The sequence below is a fragment of the Exophiala oligosperma genome (assembly GCF_000835515.1).
Source record: "Exophiala oligosperma strain CBS 72588 unplaced genomic scaffold supercont1.6, whole genome shotgun sequence".
In the NCBI taxonomy this organism is placed as follows: domain Eukaryota; kingdom Fungi; phylum Ascomycota; class Eurotiomycetes; order Chaetothyriales; family Herpotrichiellaceae; genus Exophiala; species Exophiala oligosperma.
The window spans coordinates 131,236-148,758 of NW_015622823.1; the positions used below are offsets into that span (position 1 = coordinate 131,236).

General features: G+C 51.4%; 7 protein-coding genes across 7 annotated transcripts; 4 read left to right on the plus strand and 3 right to left on the minus strand.

Annotated features, from left to right (window-relative positions):
• Positions 1-123: 123 nt before the first annotated feature.
• PV06_06524 (uncharacterized protein) lies at positions 124-3,571 on the minus strand. Its single transcript, XM_016407653.1, has 2 exons — positions 884-3,571; positions 124-831 (listed from the first exon to the last, which is right to left on the minus strand). The coding sequence occupies exons 1-2, from the start codon at positions 3,420-3,422 to the stop codon at positions 239-241; spliced, it is 3,132 nt and encodes a 1,043-aa protein (XP_016261133.1). The 5' UTR covers positions 3,423-3,571; the 3' UTR covers positions 124-238.
• A 368-nt stretch (positions 3,572-3,939) lies between these two features.
• PV06_06525 (uncharacterized protein) lies at positions 3,940-6,445 on the plus strand. Its single transcript, XM_016407654.1, has 2 exons — positions 3,940-4,498; positions 4,546-6,445. The coding sequence occupies exons 1-2, from the start codon at positions 4,235-4,237 to the stop codon at positions 6,124-6,126; spliced, it is 1,845 nt and encodes a 614-aa protein (XP_016261134.1). The 5' UTR covers positions 3,940-4,234; the 3' UTR covers positions 6,127-6,445.
• Positions 6,419-7,935, minus strand: PV06_06526 (uncharacterized protein). Its single transcript, XM_016407655.1, has one exon. It carries the CDS (start codon positions 7,844-7,846, stop codon positions 6,515-6,517), a length of 1,332 nt encoding a protein of 443 aa, XP_016261135.1. The 5' UTR covers positions 7,847-7,935; the 3' UTR covers positions 6,419-6,514.
• A 190-nt stretch (positions 7,936-8,125) lies between these two features.
• Positions 8,126-8,575, plus strand: PV06_06527 (uncharacterized protein; the record flags this gene model as incomplete). Its single annotated transcript, XM_016407656.1, has 3 exons — positions 8,126-8,166; positions 8,232-8,464; positions 8,523-8,575. The coding sequence occupies 3 exons, from the start codon at positions 8,126-8,128 to the stop codon at positions 8,573-8,575; spliced, it is 327 nt and encodes a 108-aa protein (XP_016261136.1).
• Positions 8,576-9,291: 716 nt separating this feature from the next.
• Positions 9,292-10,863, plus strand: PV06_06528 (uncharacterized protein; the record flags this gene model as incomplete). Its single annotated transcript, XM_016407657.1, has 1 exon — positions 9,292-10,863. The coding sequence occupies one exon, from the start codon at positions 9,292-9,294 to the stop codon at positions 10,861-10,863; it is 1,572 nt and encodes a 523-aa protein (XP_016261137.1).
• PV06_06529 (uncharacterized protein) lies at positions 9,943-12,279 on the minus strand. The gene has a single exon (XM_016407658.1). The coding sequence runs from the start codon at positions 12,174-12,176 to the stop codon at positions 10,917-10,919; it is 1,260 nt and encodes a 419-aa protein (XP_016261138.1). The 5' UTR covers positions 12,177-12,279; the 3' UTR covers positions 9,943-10,916.
• Positions 12,280-13,239: 960 nt separating this feature from the next.
• Positions 13,240-16,641, plus strand: PV06_06530 (uncharacterized protein). Its single transcript, XM_016407659.1, has one exon. The coding sequence runs from the start codon at positions 13,651-13,653 to the stop codon at positions 16,228-16,230; it is 2,580 nt and encodes an 859-aa protein (XP_016261139.1). The 5' UTR covers positions 13,240-13,650; the 3' UTR covers positions 16,231-16,641.
• The last annotated feature ends 882 nt before the right edge of the window (positions 16,642-17,523 follow it).

Genomic DNA, 17,523 nt, shown 5'->3' on the forward strand with positions numbered 1-17,523 from the left:
GGAGCAGTGTTACAATACCTACCTAGAGAGTTGACCTGATATTTTTGAACAGATCTCCCTCTTCAGAGCCCTCTCAACGGGGAAACCTTGAGTGTAGCGGAACGAGAAGATCTTGATCTTGTGTTCTTCACACCCGACGTCACCTCCCATAGAGTACGATTTTAGGCTATATCTACTCTGTAGAAACTACCGCGTACAACCTCAGCTCAACCTCGACATATCATTGTCTTTGATAAATTTATACACTTGCCGAATAACCAACACTCGGCATCAGACCCGAAGCTCGTCTCTTTTCGGTCCATTTCCGTGCCTCGTCCACCCAGAAAACAGCACTTGTTATACACACCAACCATATGAGGTCCCACAACCCCAAGGACTCGGTTTGGAATACCCGCTGCAAGAACGGGAGATAAATGACGCAGAGCTGCCCGGCGAGACTACCTGCGACTGCATAGTTGAACATTTTATTTCCAAAGAGCTTGATTTCACCAAACAAGACCGACTTCGTCTCCGACCGACACGTGAGAGCGTTGAACATGTCGAAAAGCACAAACGTCGTAAATGTCATCGTGGTATCGCGCTTGGTCACCACCCGGTGGTGGAGTGGCGTACCAGTGCTGTCTGTCGTGTTTGGATCATCAATGTCGACCATCTCACGGATGTAGATGCTGATGGTACCAATCATGATAATAAGAGCTTGGGTCAGGACCCGGCGGATAAGGCGTTTGGTGAGAACGTTGGCGTTCCGTGCTCGAGGCGGCTGGTTCATTACACGAGGATCAACCGGTTCCACTCCAAGGGATTGAGCAGGAGGGCCATCCATCAAGATGTCTGTGATGCAGTTAGCAACCGAAAGGCTGTGACATAAACCTAACCAACTTACTGATCCAGAGAATCTGCATGGCGTTGAGTGGGTTCTTGAAGCCAAACATTGTGCTCAACAAGACCAAAGTCAACGCCGCAACACTCGTGCTCAATTGAAAAGTAATAAAGTTCTGGATGTTATAGAAAATGCCCTTGCCCTGTTCAATGGCGCGGAGGATGGTTGAAAAATCATCGTCAGTCAGGATCATATCAGCAGCTTCTTTCGCCACATCAGTTCCCAACATGCCCATTGCAATTCCAATGTCCGCCTTCTTCAAGGCGGGTGCGTCGTTGACTCCATCCCCAGTCATTGCAACCACGTCACCGCGCGCTTGAAGTGCTCGAATGATCTTCATCTTGTGGTCTGGGCTGGTCCGAGCAAAGATGGTGGTCTTGCCGATGGCCTCCGCAAGTTCCTGCTCCGTCATACGGTCAAGTTCATCGCCTCTCAGCACAGATGACAGAGCTGACGACGAAGGGTTGAGTGGCATTCCCAGTTTCTTCCCGATGGCGACAGCGGTAGTCTCCGCATCACCCGTGATCATAATGACTTTGACTCCGCCATTCATCAACCTTCGAATTGATCTGTGCACATCTTTCCGAGGCGGATCGTTCATGCCGACCAACCCAGCAAAACACAAGCCATTAAAGACATCCACCCCAGCCGGTTTCTTTTCAACTCCAGCAGGAGTCGAACTCCGGCTACTTTGCCGGGGTTTGCTTCTGATGGCACCACTCGCAAATGCAATGACGCGCAACCCTTCTTCTGCCATTGCGCGGGCTGCCTCGTTGGCCATACGTCGACGGTTCTCGTCAAGAATTACTTCTTGCCCATCCTTTGTCAGATAAGTGTCTGAGCGACTGAGAACTTGTTCGAGAGACCCTTTGATGAATGCCGTCTCGTTTCCGCCACCAACGCCATTGGTCAGGTCGTCGAGCGCACTAGCGATGGCAACGCCCATCCATTTGCGTTCCGAACTGAAGGGCGTTTCACTCGTTCTCTGACCTATCTGGTCACGAATGTCATCCTCACCATAGGTGTCCAACAGGTCAAGCATCGCAATGTCCGTGGGCTGACCGAGCCATCTGCTTTTGGTGTTTGTCGCAGAGAGATCCCTGGTAGAAGAGAGTACTGCAGCCGATGCAGCTGTTGCTGGAGTCCCCGAGGTGTTATGAGACAGACGTCCATGGTTGGCAATATTGCCTATGCGAAGGACCGCCCTGGTAGCTGCAGAGGGCTGCACCGACGTGTCCACCGTGAATGGTTGCGAAACATCGAAATGCCATAGCTTCGTGACTGTCATGTGATTCAGTGTCAATGTGCCAGTCTTGTCGCTGCAGACAACATTTACAGAGCCGAGGGTCTCAACACTCGGCAGCTTTCGAACAATGGCTCCCCTCTTAGCCATGCGCAACACTCCCAGGGCCAGTGTCACCGTGACAATAATTGGCAGACCTTCCGGGATGGCAGCTACAGCTAAAGAAACACCGATCGTGAACAGATCTAGTGGCTTCTTCCCCTGAAGCAGCCCAATGACCATGATAATTCCAATGACCACAAATGACATATAACTGAGCTGCTTGCCGAGAAGATCCATTGAATGTTGAAGAGGTGTTCTCGGAGCTTCAATCTCCTGGAGTGACAAGGAAATTGTTCCAAACTCTGTTGAGCCGCCTGTAGCAATGACAATGCCTTCGCCATATCCAGACCGGACCAATGTGCCCATGAACGCGATGTTGTGCTGTTCATTCAGTCGAACATCAGCCCCAACAGTACCAGCTGCATTGAATGGTTCAGGAGTACCATGATGCTGGGACACGGGAGCCAGTCTCTCAAGCGCAGCTGCGTGCTTCTCAACGGGCTCGTTTTCGCCGGTCAAATTGGCTTCATCGATGGTGAGATCTGAGGAGAAGGTGATCCTGATGTCGGCAGGTATTCGGTCGCCCGTATGGAATAGGACCAGATCCCCAACGACCAGCTGGGAAGCAGGTATTGTCTTTGTGGCCTTTGGTGTACCGTTCGCCAACGGTTCCAGTTCGATTTCCCCCTCTTCAGAACCATTTCTCAATGGCGCTCCAGAAGGCGTCGCAGCGCGCCGCACGTGAGCATAGTGCGGCACTAATCGATTCAAAGCCTCAAGGGATTTCTCTGAACGATACTCTTGCACAAACCCGACCGTAACAACAATGGTGACGGCGAGGGCAATGCTGACGGCGTCATCCTTGTTACCAATAAAGAGTGATATGGCAGCCGAACCGAGTAGGAGAAGGATCAAGGTCTCCTTGAATTGTTTCAAAAATCTCAGCCATAAAGGTTCCTCCTCTTCATGTGGCAGTTCATTGGGTCCATCTTTCCCGAGTCTCGCGTGCGCTTCACTTTGTAACAAGCCTTGGGTGAGCGAGGTCTGTAGGCGGTCCGCAGTGTCTTGAGGGCCAAGTAGAGAGTAGACGGATGTTATCGAGGAGGAGCCTGGAACTCGGGCTGGGCTGCGTTGTCGACTGATGGGCGCGGATTCTGTATTGTAGACAGGTAGCGCAGAAAGTGATGGTTTTGACATGATTTCATTGTGCTGCTATGATGAATGACATGCCAACTCCCCTCAAAGCATATTCTAGGGGCTAGGAGTGTTGACAAAGAGAAGTAAAACGTTAAGAGACACAGAATAGATTACTGAGCAGAGGGTTAAAGACTGCTTGTTCATACAGGAATTATGAAGAATTATTGACTGAGTGTCCCCTGGAACAATGCTGATTTCCCATTTCGAGGCCCGCCTAGGAGAGCCTAAGTTGCCTAGCCTAAATAGTGGCCATGCCCCCAATCTCTTAAACCGAACTATTTTACAGTACCCGTAGTGAGGCTACAGGGTGGCCCCGTACTCGTAGCCAGTCGTAGCCAGTGAAGCATTAGGCATTTCCAGAAATGCGGCAGGTAAAGCGAGAGGGACAATTAATTAGCTAATTAATTAAATAAGCAGTCATGTTGCGCCGCAAACACCACCAAAAGTCACGAGTTCCCGGATTATTAGCAACGGGCCTGCGCTCTGATCGCATTCCAGCCACTCACCACTTCTTCTTCACTTGCATCGGCAATCACCAACCACCTCTTTTGCATCTCAACACTCTTTGCGCTGTCCTTCCCATACACACTGCAGCCTTCTCTTTCATATCGCTGTACTGCGATTTCACCATCCCTTCAATTCTTGGATTTTACTCAGTTCTTTTGCGCCGCGATCGACATCAAAACATTGGCCCCTCAGACGCGTCGACTTGGCCCCCCCAGTGATATATTCCATCAACAAAACCTCCTTCTGCCACACCCATAAACCCATGACCGCGTAATCAACTAGAGCAAACATAGATTCGACTCTCCATGTTCTACGACCCGTCGTTGCTGGCTAAGACCGGGCCTTTGGCTCGCGTCTGGCTCGCGTCAAATGTCGAACGAAAGTTGTCCAAGTCACAGATTCTTCAATCAGACATTCCCGGCAGCGTGGGAGCAATAGTCGACCGCGGAGATGAGCCCATGGCCCTGCGACTCAGCGGCCAGCTTATGTTGGGAGTGGTGCGCATTTACGGAAGAAAGGCGAGATATTTACTCGACGATTGCAACGAAACACTGGTCAAGATCCGAATGGTACGCTCAAGAACGATCTGCCTTCGGCACTGGCTAACTATTTGCAGACCTTCAAATCAACAAACAATCATGATCTACCTGCTCATGCGACAGGCACAGTTGACTTGAATCTGCCAGAATTGTTAACCATCGACGACTTATTCTCCTCCATGGATTTCGCCTTTCCCATGACTCAACAACCCACACTAACGGCACCAGGCTCACAGGATCTCGATGAAGATTGGACTAGCAGCCTCAATCCGCAGCAGAGCAGCACACAGTCTATGCTGATACCAGGAGAAGAACCATTGTACAATGAGGATGATCTCAATTTGAACTTCGGCGATGGCGACGAGATGGACCTGAATGATACGACTGTGAGCATGAATATTGGCCGAGAAGCCCCAACGCCTAAAGCCGACCATGGCGACCTACTCACTGAGGAAGCCCTCATCCACGACGATGGGGATCTCAACTTGGATTTTGGGGAGGACACCGCAATGGCGGACGATGCTGATTCCCCTCGGCCAGCGGACGAGCCGCTTACAGACGTCATCCCTGATGCGCCACTTGACTTTGGCGACGACGAGACTATGAAGCTGCGAGAAGCTGCCGAAGCTGAAACCCGCCCGAGAGATATAGAATCTCTTTCAGAAGCTGGGTCCGATGTGTTACGCAACCTGGATCAGACATTCCAAAACCTGAACACTGAAGAAGATGTGGAGGAAGTCGCCGTCCAACAGCGCCAACGAAGTCGAAAGCAGAAACCCCTTGCCCCAGATGTCGAAACAGTCCTGCACAACAAGCAGATCAAGGCTCAAGCAGAGGATCGATCGAAAATCTTGCGTGCTCCATCCTTTCTCCCCCGTGATCCTATCCTCCTCACTCTCATGAACATGCAGAAGAACGGCGATTTTGTGGCTAATGCTATGAATGACGGTCGATCGAGGAACTGGGCGCCCGAACTACAGGGTTTGTTGTCCTTCGAAATGGTCACTGGATCTGGTGAACGCAAGCGCAAGCGAGACAGTGGCATTGGCGGGCTCAGTGAGGACGAGCACAGCGAGAAATCACCCAGGTTGGAAGGTCCTGATGATCTTATGGAAGATGAAGGCGTGCAAATCGAGGATTTTGAAGCTCAAATCCCGGAGATCCCGGTCGATGATGGACTTCGACCACTTACTGGAGACGGCGCGCCAGGATTAGAGGACGTTGTTCCCGGAGAGGACGATGCAGGTATTTTCGATGGAGACGACACATTTGACGAGACGACAATTCCTCTTCTTCACCCTTCAGAGAGTGGCCCTGTATCTCTCGGCACCAAGCATGCTGTTCACTTATTGCGTGATCATTTGGGTGGCGCAGATGGGTCCCAGACCTCCTCACCTGCGAAGAAGTCGGTACTCCTCACTGAGCTTGTGCCTGAGGGCCGAACCAGCAAGGAAGATGCCACCAAGATGTTTTTCGAAGTACTTGTGCTGGCAACGAAAGACGCCATCAAGGTTGAGCAGCCGGTAGACAAAGCCAACAAGGAAATGGGTCTGCCTCTGAGAATTCGAGCAAAGAGAGGACTCTGGGGCAGCTGGGCTGAGACGAGCCCGGGCGATGATCCTACTGCCACATCACAGCAAGTTGAGGCCACGGCATAAGTCGGCCGGATCTTGATGCTGGTGTTTTATGAGCAGTACGAATTTGTTCTTGGATTCAATTGAATTTTGGGCGGGGCTTGCAACTGTTGTATACTTACTGGGCTTGGAGTTGAATTTTGAACGGCACGAAAAGGGTCTTGGGGATGAACAGGATTGAGTATCAGAATCAGCGAAGGCGCCTTTTGGATTAGATAGGTGGTGGGCGATGGGATGATGTTGGCGGGCCCATACAAGTTTTGATGTGCTTCCGCCAACTCATATCAGTCTTCTATAGCAATTGGAATGAACTTGGGTCCGCGGACGCAGACGCTCTCTTTAACCATTCATATATCTGGCTCTGCGCATCTACGAAAAGACTTTTGATTATGCATTAATGTCCTTCTTTATTCTATACATCCTTTACCCAGCTGCCATCGTCCATCCTGCCCTCTCGTTTGGGGCCCTCCCTCAGCCACGTCTCGGCCACGCCAGACTTGGGATCCTCGTCCGGTAGGCCACGGGACCGTCTCACGTCGAGCACTGCATTCCGTACCCGCCTTGTGCACTCCTTGCGCAATTCGACGGCCTCTGGGTGAGTCTTCAGTGTCTCTGGCACGACGCCCAGCATGAGTTCATCCCAGTGACTGTGGCCGCTCGCTCGGGCGTCCTTATCGACCAGTTCGCGCCACCTCTTGCGCAGGTCTCCAAACATCTCTTCCACGTCGAGCTCCTTGCCGAACGTGACGGTTATATTCTTGCCTATCCTCGGCAGAAAGCGAGGGAACGTCCGACTTTCGTGCATGACCTGGTCGGTCCCTTCGATGAACATGGGCACCACGTCCGGGGCTTCGAGGGGTTCGAGGATCAGCCTTGCCACCCCCCATTTGAAGTATCTCATCGTCTGATCTTCGGCTTGATGGATCATGCCCTCGGGGAAGATGTGGACCCAGCTGTACGCGTTGCTGGCGTAGCGGGAGGGGGCGTGATACCACCGCACGTCATTGGGTTGCGAAAGGTAGGCGGGCGAGGGCGCAACGTCGGAGAAGGGGTCGACGCAGTCCCTTGGCCAGCTGGGTTCAGGGTGCGTATGTTGTCGCGAACGTTGTGGACTGCTGAACGGGCACAGGGCAGCGTTTTCGGACGAGATCTGTGAGAAGAGACGCACCCCCTCGGTCATGGTGGCCTGGAAGAGTCCGCCGTAGGGGGAATGGGCACTGCGGTGGGTGGGTAGAACCTGTCCCATGGTGAAGAAGTGCGACAAGGGGGCATTCTGGAAGCAGATGTCGTGACTGCCAAAGGACCACCGGTGGTTCATGTAACCATGGACCGCGGCGAACGACAAGGGGATGACGCCCCATATCAGAGGGTCGTCCATGACCGAGATGTGGTTGGAAACGGTCAACAGACCTTTGCGGCGCGTCTTGTAGTCCGAGCGAGACTTGAGGAGGTCGAGGAACCGAGGGAGGCCGTGGACTTCGGTCTTGTTCAGGCCGTAGAGGAAGGCGCGCGTCAGGGCCGAGACGGCGAGGAGGGTCTGGTGAGTCGCCGCACGCCAAAACAGGCTGGGTTGCTCTGCATTGGGGTAGTAGAGGTAGTCATCGTAGTCGCGGGAGACCATTGAAGCTGCAGGAGAAGGAGAAGGAGGAGGAGGAGGAGGAGGAGGTTTACTGACGGGATCCGTCATCCATCGAGCCCGCGACGACAATACAGTACGCAAGGCGCTGCGCACAGCAGGGAGCATCAAACAACGAAAAGAATTTCTGATCGCAAGACCCAGACAAGAGTAACTCCGTATTGTTCCCCGAAAAAAAGTGACCAAGGAGGCTCAAGTCTGTACGGGAGTGAAAGCTGGAGCGCACCGCATTGGCTGCCACTCCGAAGCTCCGTCTCCAATTTTCTCTAATTTCGTATCCGTACAGTACAATCGAACAACTTCATCCTGCGAACCTGCGCATTCCAGATTCCGTAGGGAGTATCCCACAACTCGCGTCTAAGACAGAGCTCACATCTGTGAAGCATCATGTTCAAACCTACATCCCCCTTATCGGGAGGTCTTCTATGGTATGATCGTCTCCTTTCCCGTCCTCAAATTCGATGGATGGCATTGCTGACCGCGACGGCTGCAGGAAAATCCCATGGCGACTATCCTCGATGCAAAAAGCACGACAACGAAAACGACTGAAGCTGGTCGACAAGGTCGTCGATACGGTCAGCATGGCTCTGCAAAACAATGGCGGTATGACGGCAAAGGCCGTGGACAGATGGTATCAAGAGATGCCCCGAGAAGAGGAGATGCTTCCCAAGGACAAGTACACAATCTTTGATCGAAAAGAGAAGAGATATCGAAAGGGAATTCACAGTACGCTACTCACTCCAGGAATTTGCCTGCTAGCTCGTTAATATTTTTCTTTTTTCAGAACTTCCAAAGTGGACAAGAGTCAGTCAGCGACTCAACCCACCTGGCTTCTAGGTCGAGACTCAGGCGGCCGGATTATATACATATGGACGGACTCTTCCTGCCTGGCTTCTGGATCCTCCAGGTTCCTCTGGATGACGCCAAAGGAGATTCTCAGTCTCGCAGTGGCACCGCCGTGGCCATCCCATTTTCGCATTCACTTTGTACAAAATTGTAGGATCGCGAATTTAGCATTCAGCGGAGTACGATAAAATCATCAGCGAGCCATAAGTCACTTGTGTGAGCAGGAGATCAAAGCAACCTAAGTATCCCGGGTATGGAACGAAAACATCATCAATCCGCGAGCAAGTCAACTTGATACCCCAGGTTGCACTCTCATGATGGGAAGTTTGCGTCAGAAGTTTGGGCTATCTGTACGAATATGGCCGGCAAGTTGGCCAACGAGCAGCAATGGAGCGAAGGAAATTGGCAAAGCTGCGCCCAAATCGCGGTGGGAGGAAACGTTTATGTCGTGTTTTATGAGCACCTTTTCATCGGAATGTCTTCAGACTTCTGGAACTAGAGGACGATAACTCTGTACAAAAGCAGCGTCGGCCTCTGTGCATTTTAGGCATGATTGGGTTGATGACATCAAGGCATCTCTGCCTGCAGTCATCTACACATTCAACACACTTCCAAAATAACTTGTATACACTTCTTATCGACCCGTGGTTATACTTCTCTTCTCCTTCATTTCTCTTCTCTTGGACCTATATTCTTCTACGTGATAGATGCCCAAAAAGCATCAACAAAAGGCGCTTCTAACCAAACCGCAATCGAGCACGCCACATACTCTGTCGTCGTCTTCCAAGGCCTCCCACGCCCACAATGAACCTGCACAACGAAGTGTCAACGATCTGATCCGCGAGTCCAGGCTTCTCCAGAGGAGAAATGAACCTCGACCTCCGGCCGCGCCGGCCAATACCGCTGCTTCTATTCCTCCTGCTCTGAGAAGTGTGCTCGATCTGCCTCCTCCTCCTGCACCTGTCCTCCCCCAGGTCCGTTCCAACAATGGTCCTAGCCGTCTGCGGCGCATACCTGGGCCACCGCCACCTCGCAGCTGGCTGACCGACAGCATCCATGCCCCGGCTTTGGTGAGGGCTGCTAGTACTACGGCCGGTTATCATACCGAAGGAGGAGGCGGGCAACGAATCCAAGTCCGGACGAGCAAGTTGCCCGGCTGCTCATTCCCTCCCGCCAGATCGCTGCAGCATTTGACGCTGAAGAAGATCGCCAGCAACTGGTCCTGGCACGTTGAAAATGATCAACTTTATTTCCCAGCTGTGCCCGCGAATTTGAAGGAGACGCTTCTAAGTTATATTGCTGTCTACAACGAGGCCCCGATCAATCCCCTTCGGCCACTATTTCTCAATGATTATAATAATGACCCGGAAGATCGCATCGAGGTGCACCGACTCGATTTGAGTAATGGTCTTGGTTTGTGGACTACATTCAAGCAACTCGAGCGTGACTTGGTAACGAAGCAGGTACCGGCAACAAAGTCCGACGCCGCTTCTACACAATCTGCCTGGTCGTCCGAGGCATTGGATAGTTGGGACGCAGAGTCTGACATCGGCGATGCATCAAATTCGCTGCCTCTTACAGGCCCAAAAGCCACAGTAAATTTTGTCAATCTGAAGCACCTATCACTTGCTGTCTCACCGGCAAACATAAAGGTAGCATCATGGTCTTCAATGCTTTCGCTGGCCGCGGAACTTCGCACACTGACATCGCTATCGCTGGCTTACTGGCCCCAGCCAACGCTCACACCCAATGCCGCATCGACCAGAGCTGTTTTACACGTCCCTGGCTCTCCCTCGGTGGTTTATGGTGGCTCTGACATGTACACAGCCTACGACGACAACTGGAGAGAGGCTGCAGGAATCCTTCGTACCCTGAGTAGGTCTTTATACTGCCTGGAATGGCTTGACCTCACGGGCTGTGGTGATTGGTATGCTGCTTTGAAGTGGCGGCCCGAATCCTCCGAATCGTCTTCTCCTCAAAGGTATGGGCCTGAGTGGAACTCTGGTTGGAGGGGGCTTGAAAAGCTCATCCTGGATGTTGGCTGGAAACCTCTGGTCCCGGCGGTCCAGGATAGTCAGTTGATACCGGACCAGCCACCTTGGGACATTGAGCATGAGCGCAGAACATATCGATACAATAAAGAGAGGCAACGGCATGGTGAGATACGCAATATGGCACAATCAGTGTCCAAGTACTTGCGCGCAATCCGGAAGGAATGCGGAGGAAGGTGGATCGATGTTGAAATTGGCGAAGAACTCCCTCAATTGGACTTTGTATAGTGAGCACATAGGTCCAAGAATCGGCCGAAGCCATTCTGGCGCAGAGTCAAACATTACTTGCTGAAGAAATTGGTTATTCGCTGTGTCCCTGTCTCGGTCTTCTTCGCCGGACTGCTTTTGAGGGTCATTTCTTTGTTGCTAGTGGCACTTCTTGGCTTTTTGGCCACGGATTTCACTGGTGATGTAGATTTGATAGGTAGGGGTGCCACTTTTGCATGCTTCTTAGTAGGAGATTCACCATCGTCTTCCTCGGAACGATGCCGCTTCTCGCCAGGACTGGGTTGGAGAGAATCCGAAGGAATAGGCAACGGCGCTTTTGTCTCGCTCCCATCATGATCTACCGTGACGAGGCGTGACTCGTCGGGTTCCTCCTCCAGCTTGGGGTTTTTCGTTTTTTGTTTGTTTGCGTTGCCAAAGAAGTTGGCAATGTTCTTCTTGTTATCCTTGCTATCCACAGGGACGATGAAATTGGGGGAATTGTTGCCGACCTTTCCCACCGCACTATCGACGGGGTAACATAACAACTCACCGTCGTAGGGTTTAAGGATGGCCTGCAATTCCTGGGACCACTTGTTCTTGGTAGGGTCCAACCAGATTTTCATGGCGTCAGTCCCGGGGTCCAGTATGACGGGCATCCGGTCGTGGAGGAAGTTGAGTTGTTTGTTGGAGTCGGTGGTGATGATGGTGTACGTGTAGAGTTTGTCCTCCGAGTCTTCGTACTTGACACAGTCCCAGAGACCGGCGAAACACATCAGGTTGCCGTCCTTGCGCTTCACAAAGTGAGGGACTTTTTCTTTACCCCCGGGACCTTTCTTCAGCCACTCATAGAAGCCCTGTGCGATGACCAGGCACCTCTTCCTTTGTTTCATCGTGTTCCACATGCCTCGACTCTCCACGAGTGAATCGTCCCTGCAGTTGATGGTCCGTAAGATGGAGCCATATTCGGGAGACCGTTTGGTCCAGAATGGGATCAAGCCCCATTTCATCACCTTGAGTTCATACTTGTAAGGAGATGACGATTGGCTTGATGGAGGTTGGTCCTGGTCCTGGGCATGGTCCTGATTATGGTCTGCTCCACCAGGTGTGGTGGTGGTGGCGGCGGTTGTATTGTCGGTGTTGGCTTCGACCTCGGCGTCCCCAACGCCATGGTCAGGTACTTCTGCACGATAAACTAAGCCATAAGAGCCGGGTGGGAAATTGTAAGTCTCACGGGCTTCGTCGTCCGCAGGGGCATCATCTACGGGAAGACCTTGCTGTTGTAAGTGATATCGAACGAACGCTGCACGGATTCCCAAGGCATATCGCCCGCACATGGTTGGTTGGTAGACCGGATCGTTGTTAGCGACGATGGTTTGGCTTGGTTCACTGGGATTCTCCAGGCATATGCGTCATGAAACATTTCTTCACAGGTTCGTGCTGCAAATACTGTAGGAAGGATGTTGTTGAATCGGCGTTGACGATCTGATGTTTTACCTAATGAGGTACGGAATAGGCATGGGAGCCTAGATGACGAGACGAAGAAAGTCAGCAGTCTGACTAAACAATGGTTGAGCGTACCGGTACTCACACGCTCATACTCTGTAGGAGCGAAGGGACCAGTCAGACAAGTTCAAATTCTTTGCAGCGCGACCGAAACCCAATAACTCGCAGCGGGTCAAACGGCAATCAAAAGTCTGGCGCCACATTATTGACTGGGGAAGTTTCCCTTCTTCGACCGTTTTTCTCGACGGGCATTCCATGCAGGTGTCTTCACCTAATAAACTACGACGTGCATAGGGTGACATGTATACCGTATCGTTGCCCAGTGGGTGCTTGTAGCCCAGAGCCTATTACTGTACTCCGTACAGTACAATAATTCCATACTCCGTACTCGTACGGAGTACTCGGTGGCTGATTACAAGACAGACTTCCAAGAAGCTACTCGGGTAGCCACTCGTGCAATTCCACACCCCCTGTCGACATCCCTGTCCCTATAGAATTGAATCCACCCGCAGATTGAACCATCTTGAAACCTGTGATGGAATACCAATTATTCAGGCTCTCCTCTCCTCGTACTCCATAGTAGGCAACATCAAAGTTGTCAGTGGTCTGGTAGAAGAACCACTCCCAGCTTGGAGAATTATCTAGACAGAGTCCATGGGCAGCTTCAAAACTGTCAAGAAAAAGACATGAAAAAAAAAGCCCATCTTACCCTCCCGAAGCCCCAATTAAGTCCCATGGCAAAATACGGCGGCCCCTTTTATTGATTCGCTCGTTACGAGTAGTCCGCAATGTTCCTGAATCTAGGGGAATCCGTCCGTGGCCTCTGACTCGCTGCCTTGGACAACTGAGTCCCCAGTTCAATTCAATTCAACTCCCTCTCTGTACTGTACGGAGTACCTTCGTACCTCACAGGCTCTCACAACTTTTTGTTACTCTCTTTCCAACTGCTTCCTTTCCTTCTCTTCTCCTTCCTGTCATTCTTTCCTTTTACCTCGCTGTCGTCGTCTTGGTCCCGCCATCTTTCTTCTCTTCCAACATTCGCTTTACTTATTTGCATCTTTTATTCGCTCGTTATCTTCACCACACTCGCTATCCCTTGTTTCAAGGGCTCACTCGTTGATTTTAACCAGCACTTCATATTCAGACTCATCCCTTTCTTTTTTCGTACAGATCCGATCCGAAACACACAAGTCCATCGACTCAGCCTTGGCCGATCCTTCTCCTCATCGTCCAACTTGCCTGTCCCGCCCTTGAAAGTGTTGTCCTTGGACCTGGTTCTGAGGGCACGACAAACTGGAGCCCCTTATGCTCACAATGCAGAGTCAAGACGTGTTTGCAGGGGGATTTGGCAATCGATTTGCTTCAAAATTGGGGACGGACAATACTGGCTTCAGCCATGGCGCGTATAACTCGAACCAGACTCCCTATCGCGGTGGATTTGGCGACCGAAATCAACGCAAAAACACCATGCCTCCCCTGGCAACTTCGGCGAAGGAGCAGTCACAATACAATCCAAATGAACACACACCTGGTGGGGGCGCTGCTTTCGACATGAACTTCACTCCTCTGTTGCCATCTCAACTTTTGCTCGGGAGTCCCTTTCAGCCAGGTTCTCCAGGTGCATTTTCATCACCGCAGTTTCCCAGCTTTAATCGCTTTCCCCAAGGCACAAATGCTCTGCACCAACAGACCCAGCAATACCAACAGAATCAGCAAGCTCATCTCGGCAGCCCAACTCAGATGAATGCTCAGCCTCTGTCACCCCAGGCATTCCAGCCCGTCATGTCCCCAGATACTTACGCCGGCGGATCCCCCACAGGCTTCTCAGGCCTAGGTGGTGCTGCCTTTGGACATTACCAGCCCATGCTAAGCATGGGCCAGACATGGATGTCAAGCACCAGCCGCACCGTTTATCTAGGAAACATTCCGGCTGATACTGCTGCTGAAGAAATTTTGAGTCATGTTCGAAGTGGACAGATTGAGTCGGTTCGTTTGTTGCCAGAGAAGAACTGTGCCTTCATTTCCTTTCTTGACAGCAGCTCGGCCACCCACTTTCATTCGGATGCCATCCTGAAGAAATTGTCCATCAAGGGCCATGACATTAAAATTGGTTGGGGAAAACCTTCTTCAGTGCCTACCTCAGTTGCTCTTGCAGTCCAGCAATCGGGAGCGTCAAGAAATGTCTATCTTGGCAATCTTCCTGAGGACATCACTGAGCTAGAGATTCGAGAGGATCTGAGCAAATTTGGACCCATCGACACTATCAAGATGGTGCGTGAGAAGAACATTGGTTTTGTTCACTTTCTGTCCATTGGCAACGCCATCAAGGCTGTAGCACAGCTTCCTCAGGATCCCAAGTGGGGACCTCCCCGTCGTGTCTACTACGGCAAAGACCGATGTGCATATGTCTCGAAGACCCAACAACAAAACGCTGCTCAATACCTTGGAATTGCTCCTGGCTATGCGCATGTCCTGAATGGGGCTGACCGGGACTTGATCTCGAATGCGCTAGCACAACAGTCTGTTGCCGCCGCCGCTGTTGCCACCACCGCGGGTGGAGTGAACAATCTCGGAAATCGAACAGTGTACCTAGGAAACATTCACCCTGAGACGACCATCGAAGAGATTTGTAATGTCGTCCGAGGAGGTCTCCTTCACCACATCCGCTACATTCCTGATAAGCATATTTGTTTCGTAACGTTCATTGATCCAACGTCGGCCGCGTCTTTCTATGCGTTAAGCAACCTTCAGGGCCTCATGATCCACAACCGACGGCTCAAGGTGGGCTGGGGTAAGCACTCGGGTGCATTACCACCTGCCATCGCCTTGGCGGTCAGTGGAGGAGCGTCACGAAATGTGTACATTGGCAATTTAGACGAGAGCTGGAGCGAGGAACGACTGAGACAAGATTTTTCCGAGTACGGCGAGATTGAACTCGTCAACACACTTCGAGAAAAGAGCTGCGCCTTTGTCAACTTCACCAACATCGCCAACGCGATCAAAGCTATTGAAGCTGTGCGAGGACGAGATGAGTACAAAAGGTTCAAGATCAATTTTGGCAAGGACCGTTGCGGCAACCCGCCCCGCCAGAATATCTCCCATGTCAATGGCAACCAATCTCGGTATCAGGGCAATACAGATGGCAATATCTCTCCAGGAGCGATGAACGGCTTTGAGGGTGCAGTCTCGCAATCGGGGTCGAGCCCAACGAGGTCGACGATCCCTGTTGGACCAAAACCCATGAATGCACAATCTCAGCCCCAGCGACAACAGACACTTCCCAGTACCACGCCTTCTTCGATATTGAATGCCGGCAACAACAACCCTCTCACGATGTACTTGACGCATGTTTCTCAGCAGCAGGCTCAAGCTGAGCAGGATATGCGCGAGGACGGTTTGACATTCGCTTCTTTGCAGCAGCAGCAAAATCAGGCTTTGGCTACACAGCAAGCGGCACTGTATGGCGAGATGCCTAATGGTCACAGTGGTCTGGACATTGCACCACCTCCGTCCCATGCTCCCCGCCAGAATAGTATCAGCGGTGGCTTCAGCACTAATTCGGTCAACAACAATGGCACTTCGACTACAATCGGAGGCCTGCTCGCCCCTACAAACACTGGACTCGGGGCGAGCAGAAGCTCGCATTCTCGGGCTGTGTCACTTCCAGCCTTTTCGCAGGAGATCTTCAGCAATCAACAGTCTACACAACAAGGTCCATCATCGTCCCGCGGGTTCGGTGGACATGCGCCTCAGGGTAGCTTTGGCGGATTTGGGTCTGCTTTCGGCACTGGCTTTGGCACCAGTGGATTCAACGGGCTCGGCCTGACGAGCGACACTCGTTCTGGTCTCTCAGGCTGGGCAGAGGAGGAGATTGGAGCAAAATAAATGATACCTAATCAGCCTTTCTTTTATCTGTTGGTTGGGTATGGTCGGGATATGTGCTTTGATTTTTACATGATGTTTTTTGGGTTGTTTGGAAGATATCTTTGTTTTAATACTCTTGGGTTGGATGTGTATCCGAAATCAGATGGTGATGGTATTCCGGCCTGCTGGCTGCTGCAGGTTGGATCTGCATCATGTCTTAGTACTCGTACGAGGGCCTTGATCACAGGCTCATAGGTCCAGGTCATATTGGAATGTGTATATACATGCGGTCTCGGGACAGGAAGTGGCAGAAGGCAAGGATGAGCATGACTTGATTGGGGGGCAAATGATTTCTGGGTATGGGTAATATATCTCTCTATCCCTAGGTATCTTACACTTGGGCAATCGTAGAAAGATGGCATTGCTGTTTCATCAGTAAAATGCAAGTACGTGAGTCCTAGATCACAAACGCTGTACGTTGGTATTGAACAAGAGTTGTACGGCACCCCTTTGTTAAGTATGTTAAGCGCTTGTCTCGGGTGGGCCTCGAATCGATGCTGGGTAAGTAGCCTAAATAGTAGGGCCCGGATGTAGGCAAGATAGCCCCAAGTGAAGGGACACAAAGCCAATTCACAAGCCTTGGGCCCCGGTCCAAAGTTGAGAAGAGATAAGGCGCGGAACTCAGAAGCCTACTGTAGCTGTACTCCATTAGGTACTCCGTACACGAGCTTAATAAAACACGAAGGTGGTTGCGTCGATTTCGCGATGGGAGACGCGCTTCACACACGTTTCAGCAGGAGCACACACACTCTTTTTCCATTCTCCGTCGATCCTTGCAGTGGGATTACGAGCACAGAGTATAAATTACTTAGGTAAGGTCAGCTAGAGTGTGTATTGTACCGTAGGTGTGTTCAGGCTCTGTCCTCCACAGGAGTTCGTAGTGAGATACGGATACAACAGATATAAGAGGAGTTTAACCGGTATTTGCCGTCACTCGAACCATATACATACCGTACCTTCTGTAAAGGTTTGTGGTCCAAAACAACGCGAGAAATAATGTTACGCGCACGAGCCAATGCCAGATTGATATTGTAAAAGGTAGAAGACTGCACGAGTACGCCCCGCCCCCTTCGTCCACATTCTAATTGTATGTATGTACGATAACTCCGTACAGAGTACCTTATCGTAGCCTATTGTACCCGTATCTAGTGTAGGTACGATGTGCCCGGAAGAAGGGCCGAAACGAATAGAAGGGCGTCTACAATACTAGGACTTTTCATCTTACTCCGTAATCTTCAGTAACTAATAAAAACA

What these genes read in the sequence shown, in the direction of transcription:
- PV06_06524 (XM_016407653.1), bottom strand. Translation starts at nt 3,422, where the DNA reads ATGTCAAAACCATCACTTTCTGCGCTACCTGTCTACAATACAGAATCC. An exon ending in CATGCAGATTCTCTGGATCA is followed by an intron (nt 832 to 883) that starts GTAAGTTGGTTA and finishes ACTGCATCACAG; the next exon opens with ACATCTTGATGGATGGCCCT.
- PV06_06525 (XM_016407654.1), top strand. Translation starts at nt 4,235, where the DNA reads ATGTTCTACGACCCGTCGTTGCTGGCTAAGACCGGGCCTTTGGCTCGC. An exon ending in CACTGGTCAAGATCCGAATG is followed by an intron (nt 4,499 to 4,545) that starts GTACGCTCAAGA and finishes AACTATTTGCAG; the next exon opens with ACCTTCAAATCAACAAACAA.
- PV06_06530 (XM_016407659.1), top strand. Translation starts at nt 13,651, where the DNA reads ATGCTCACAATGCAGAGTCAAGACGTGTTTGCAGGGGGATTTGGCAAT.
- PV06_06529 (XM_016407658.1), bottom strand. Translation starts at nt 12,176, where the DNA reads ATGTGCGGGCGATATGCCTTGGGAATCCGTGCAGCGTTCGTTCGATAT.
- PV06_06526 (XM_016407655.1), bottom strand. Translation starts at nt 7,846, where the DNA reads ATGCTCCCTGCTGTGCGCAGCGCCTTGCGTACTGTATTGTCGTCGCGG.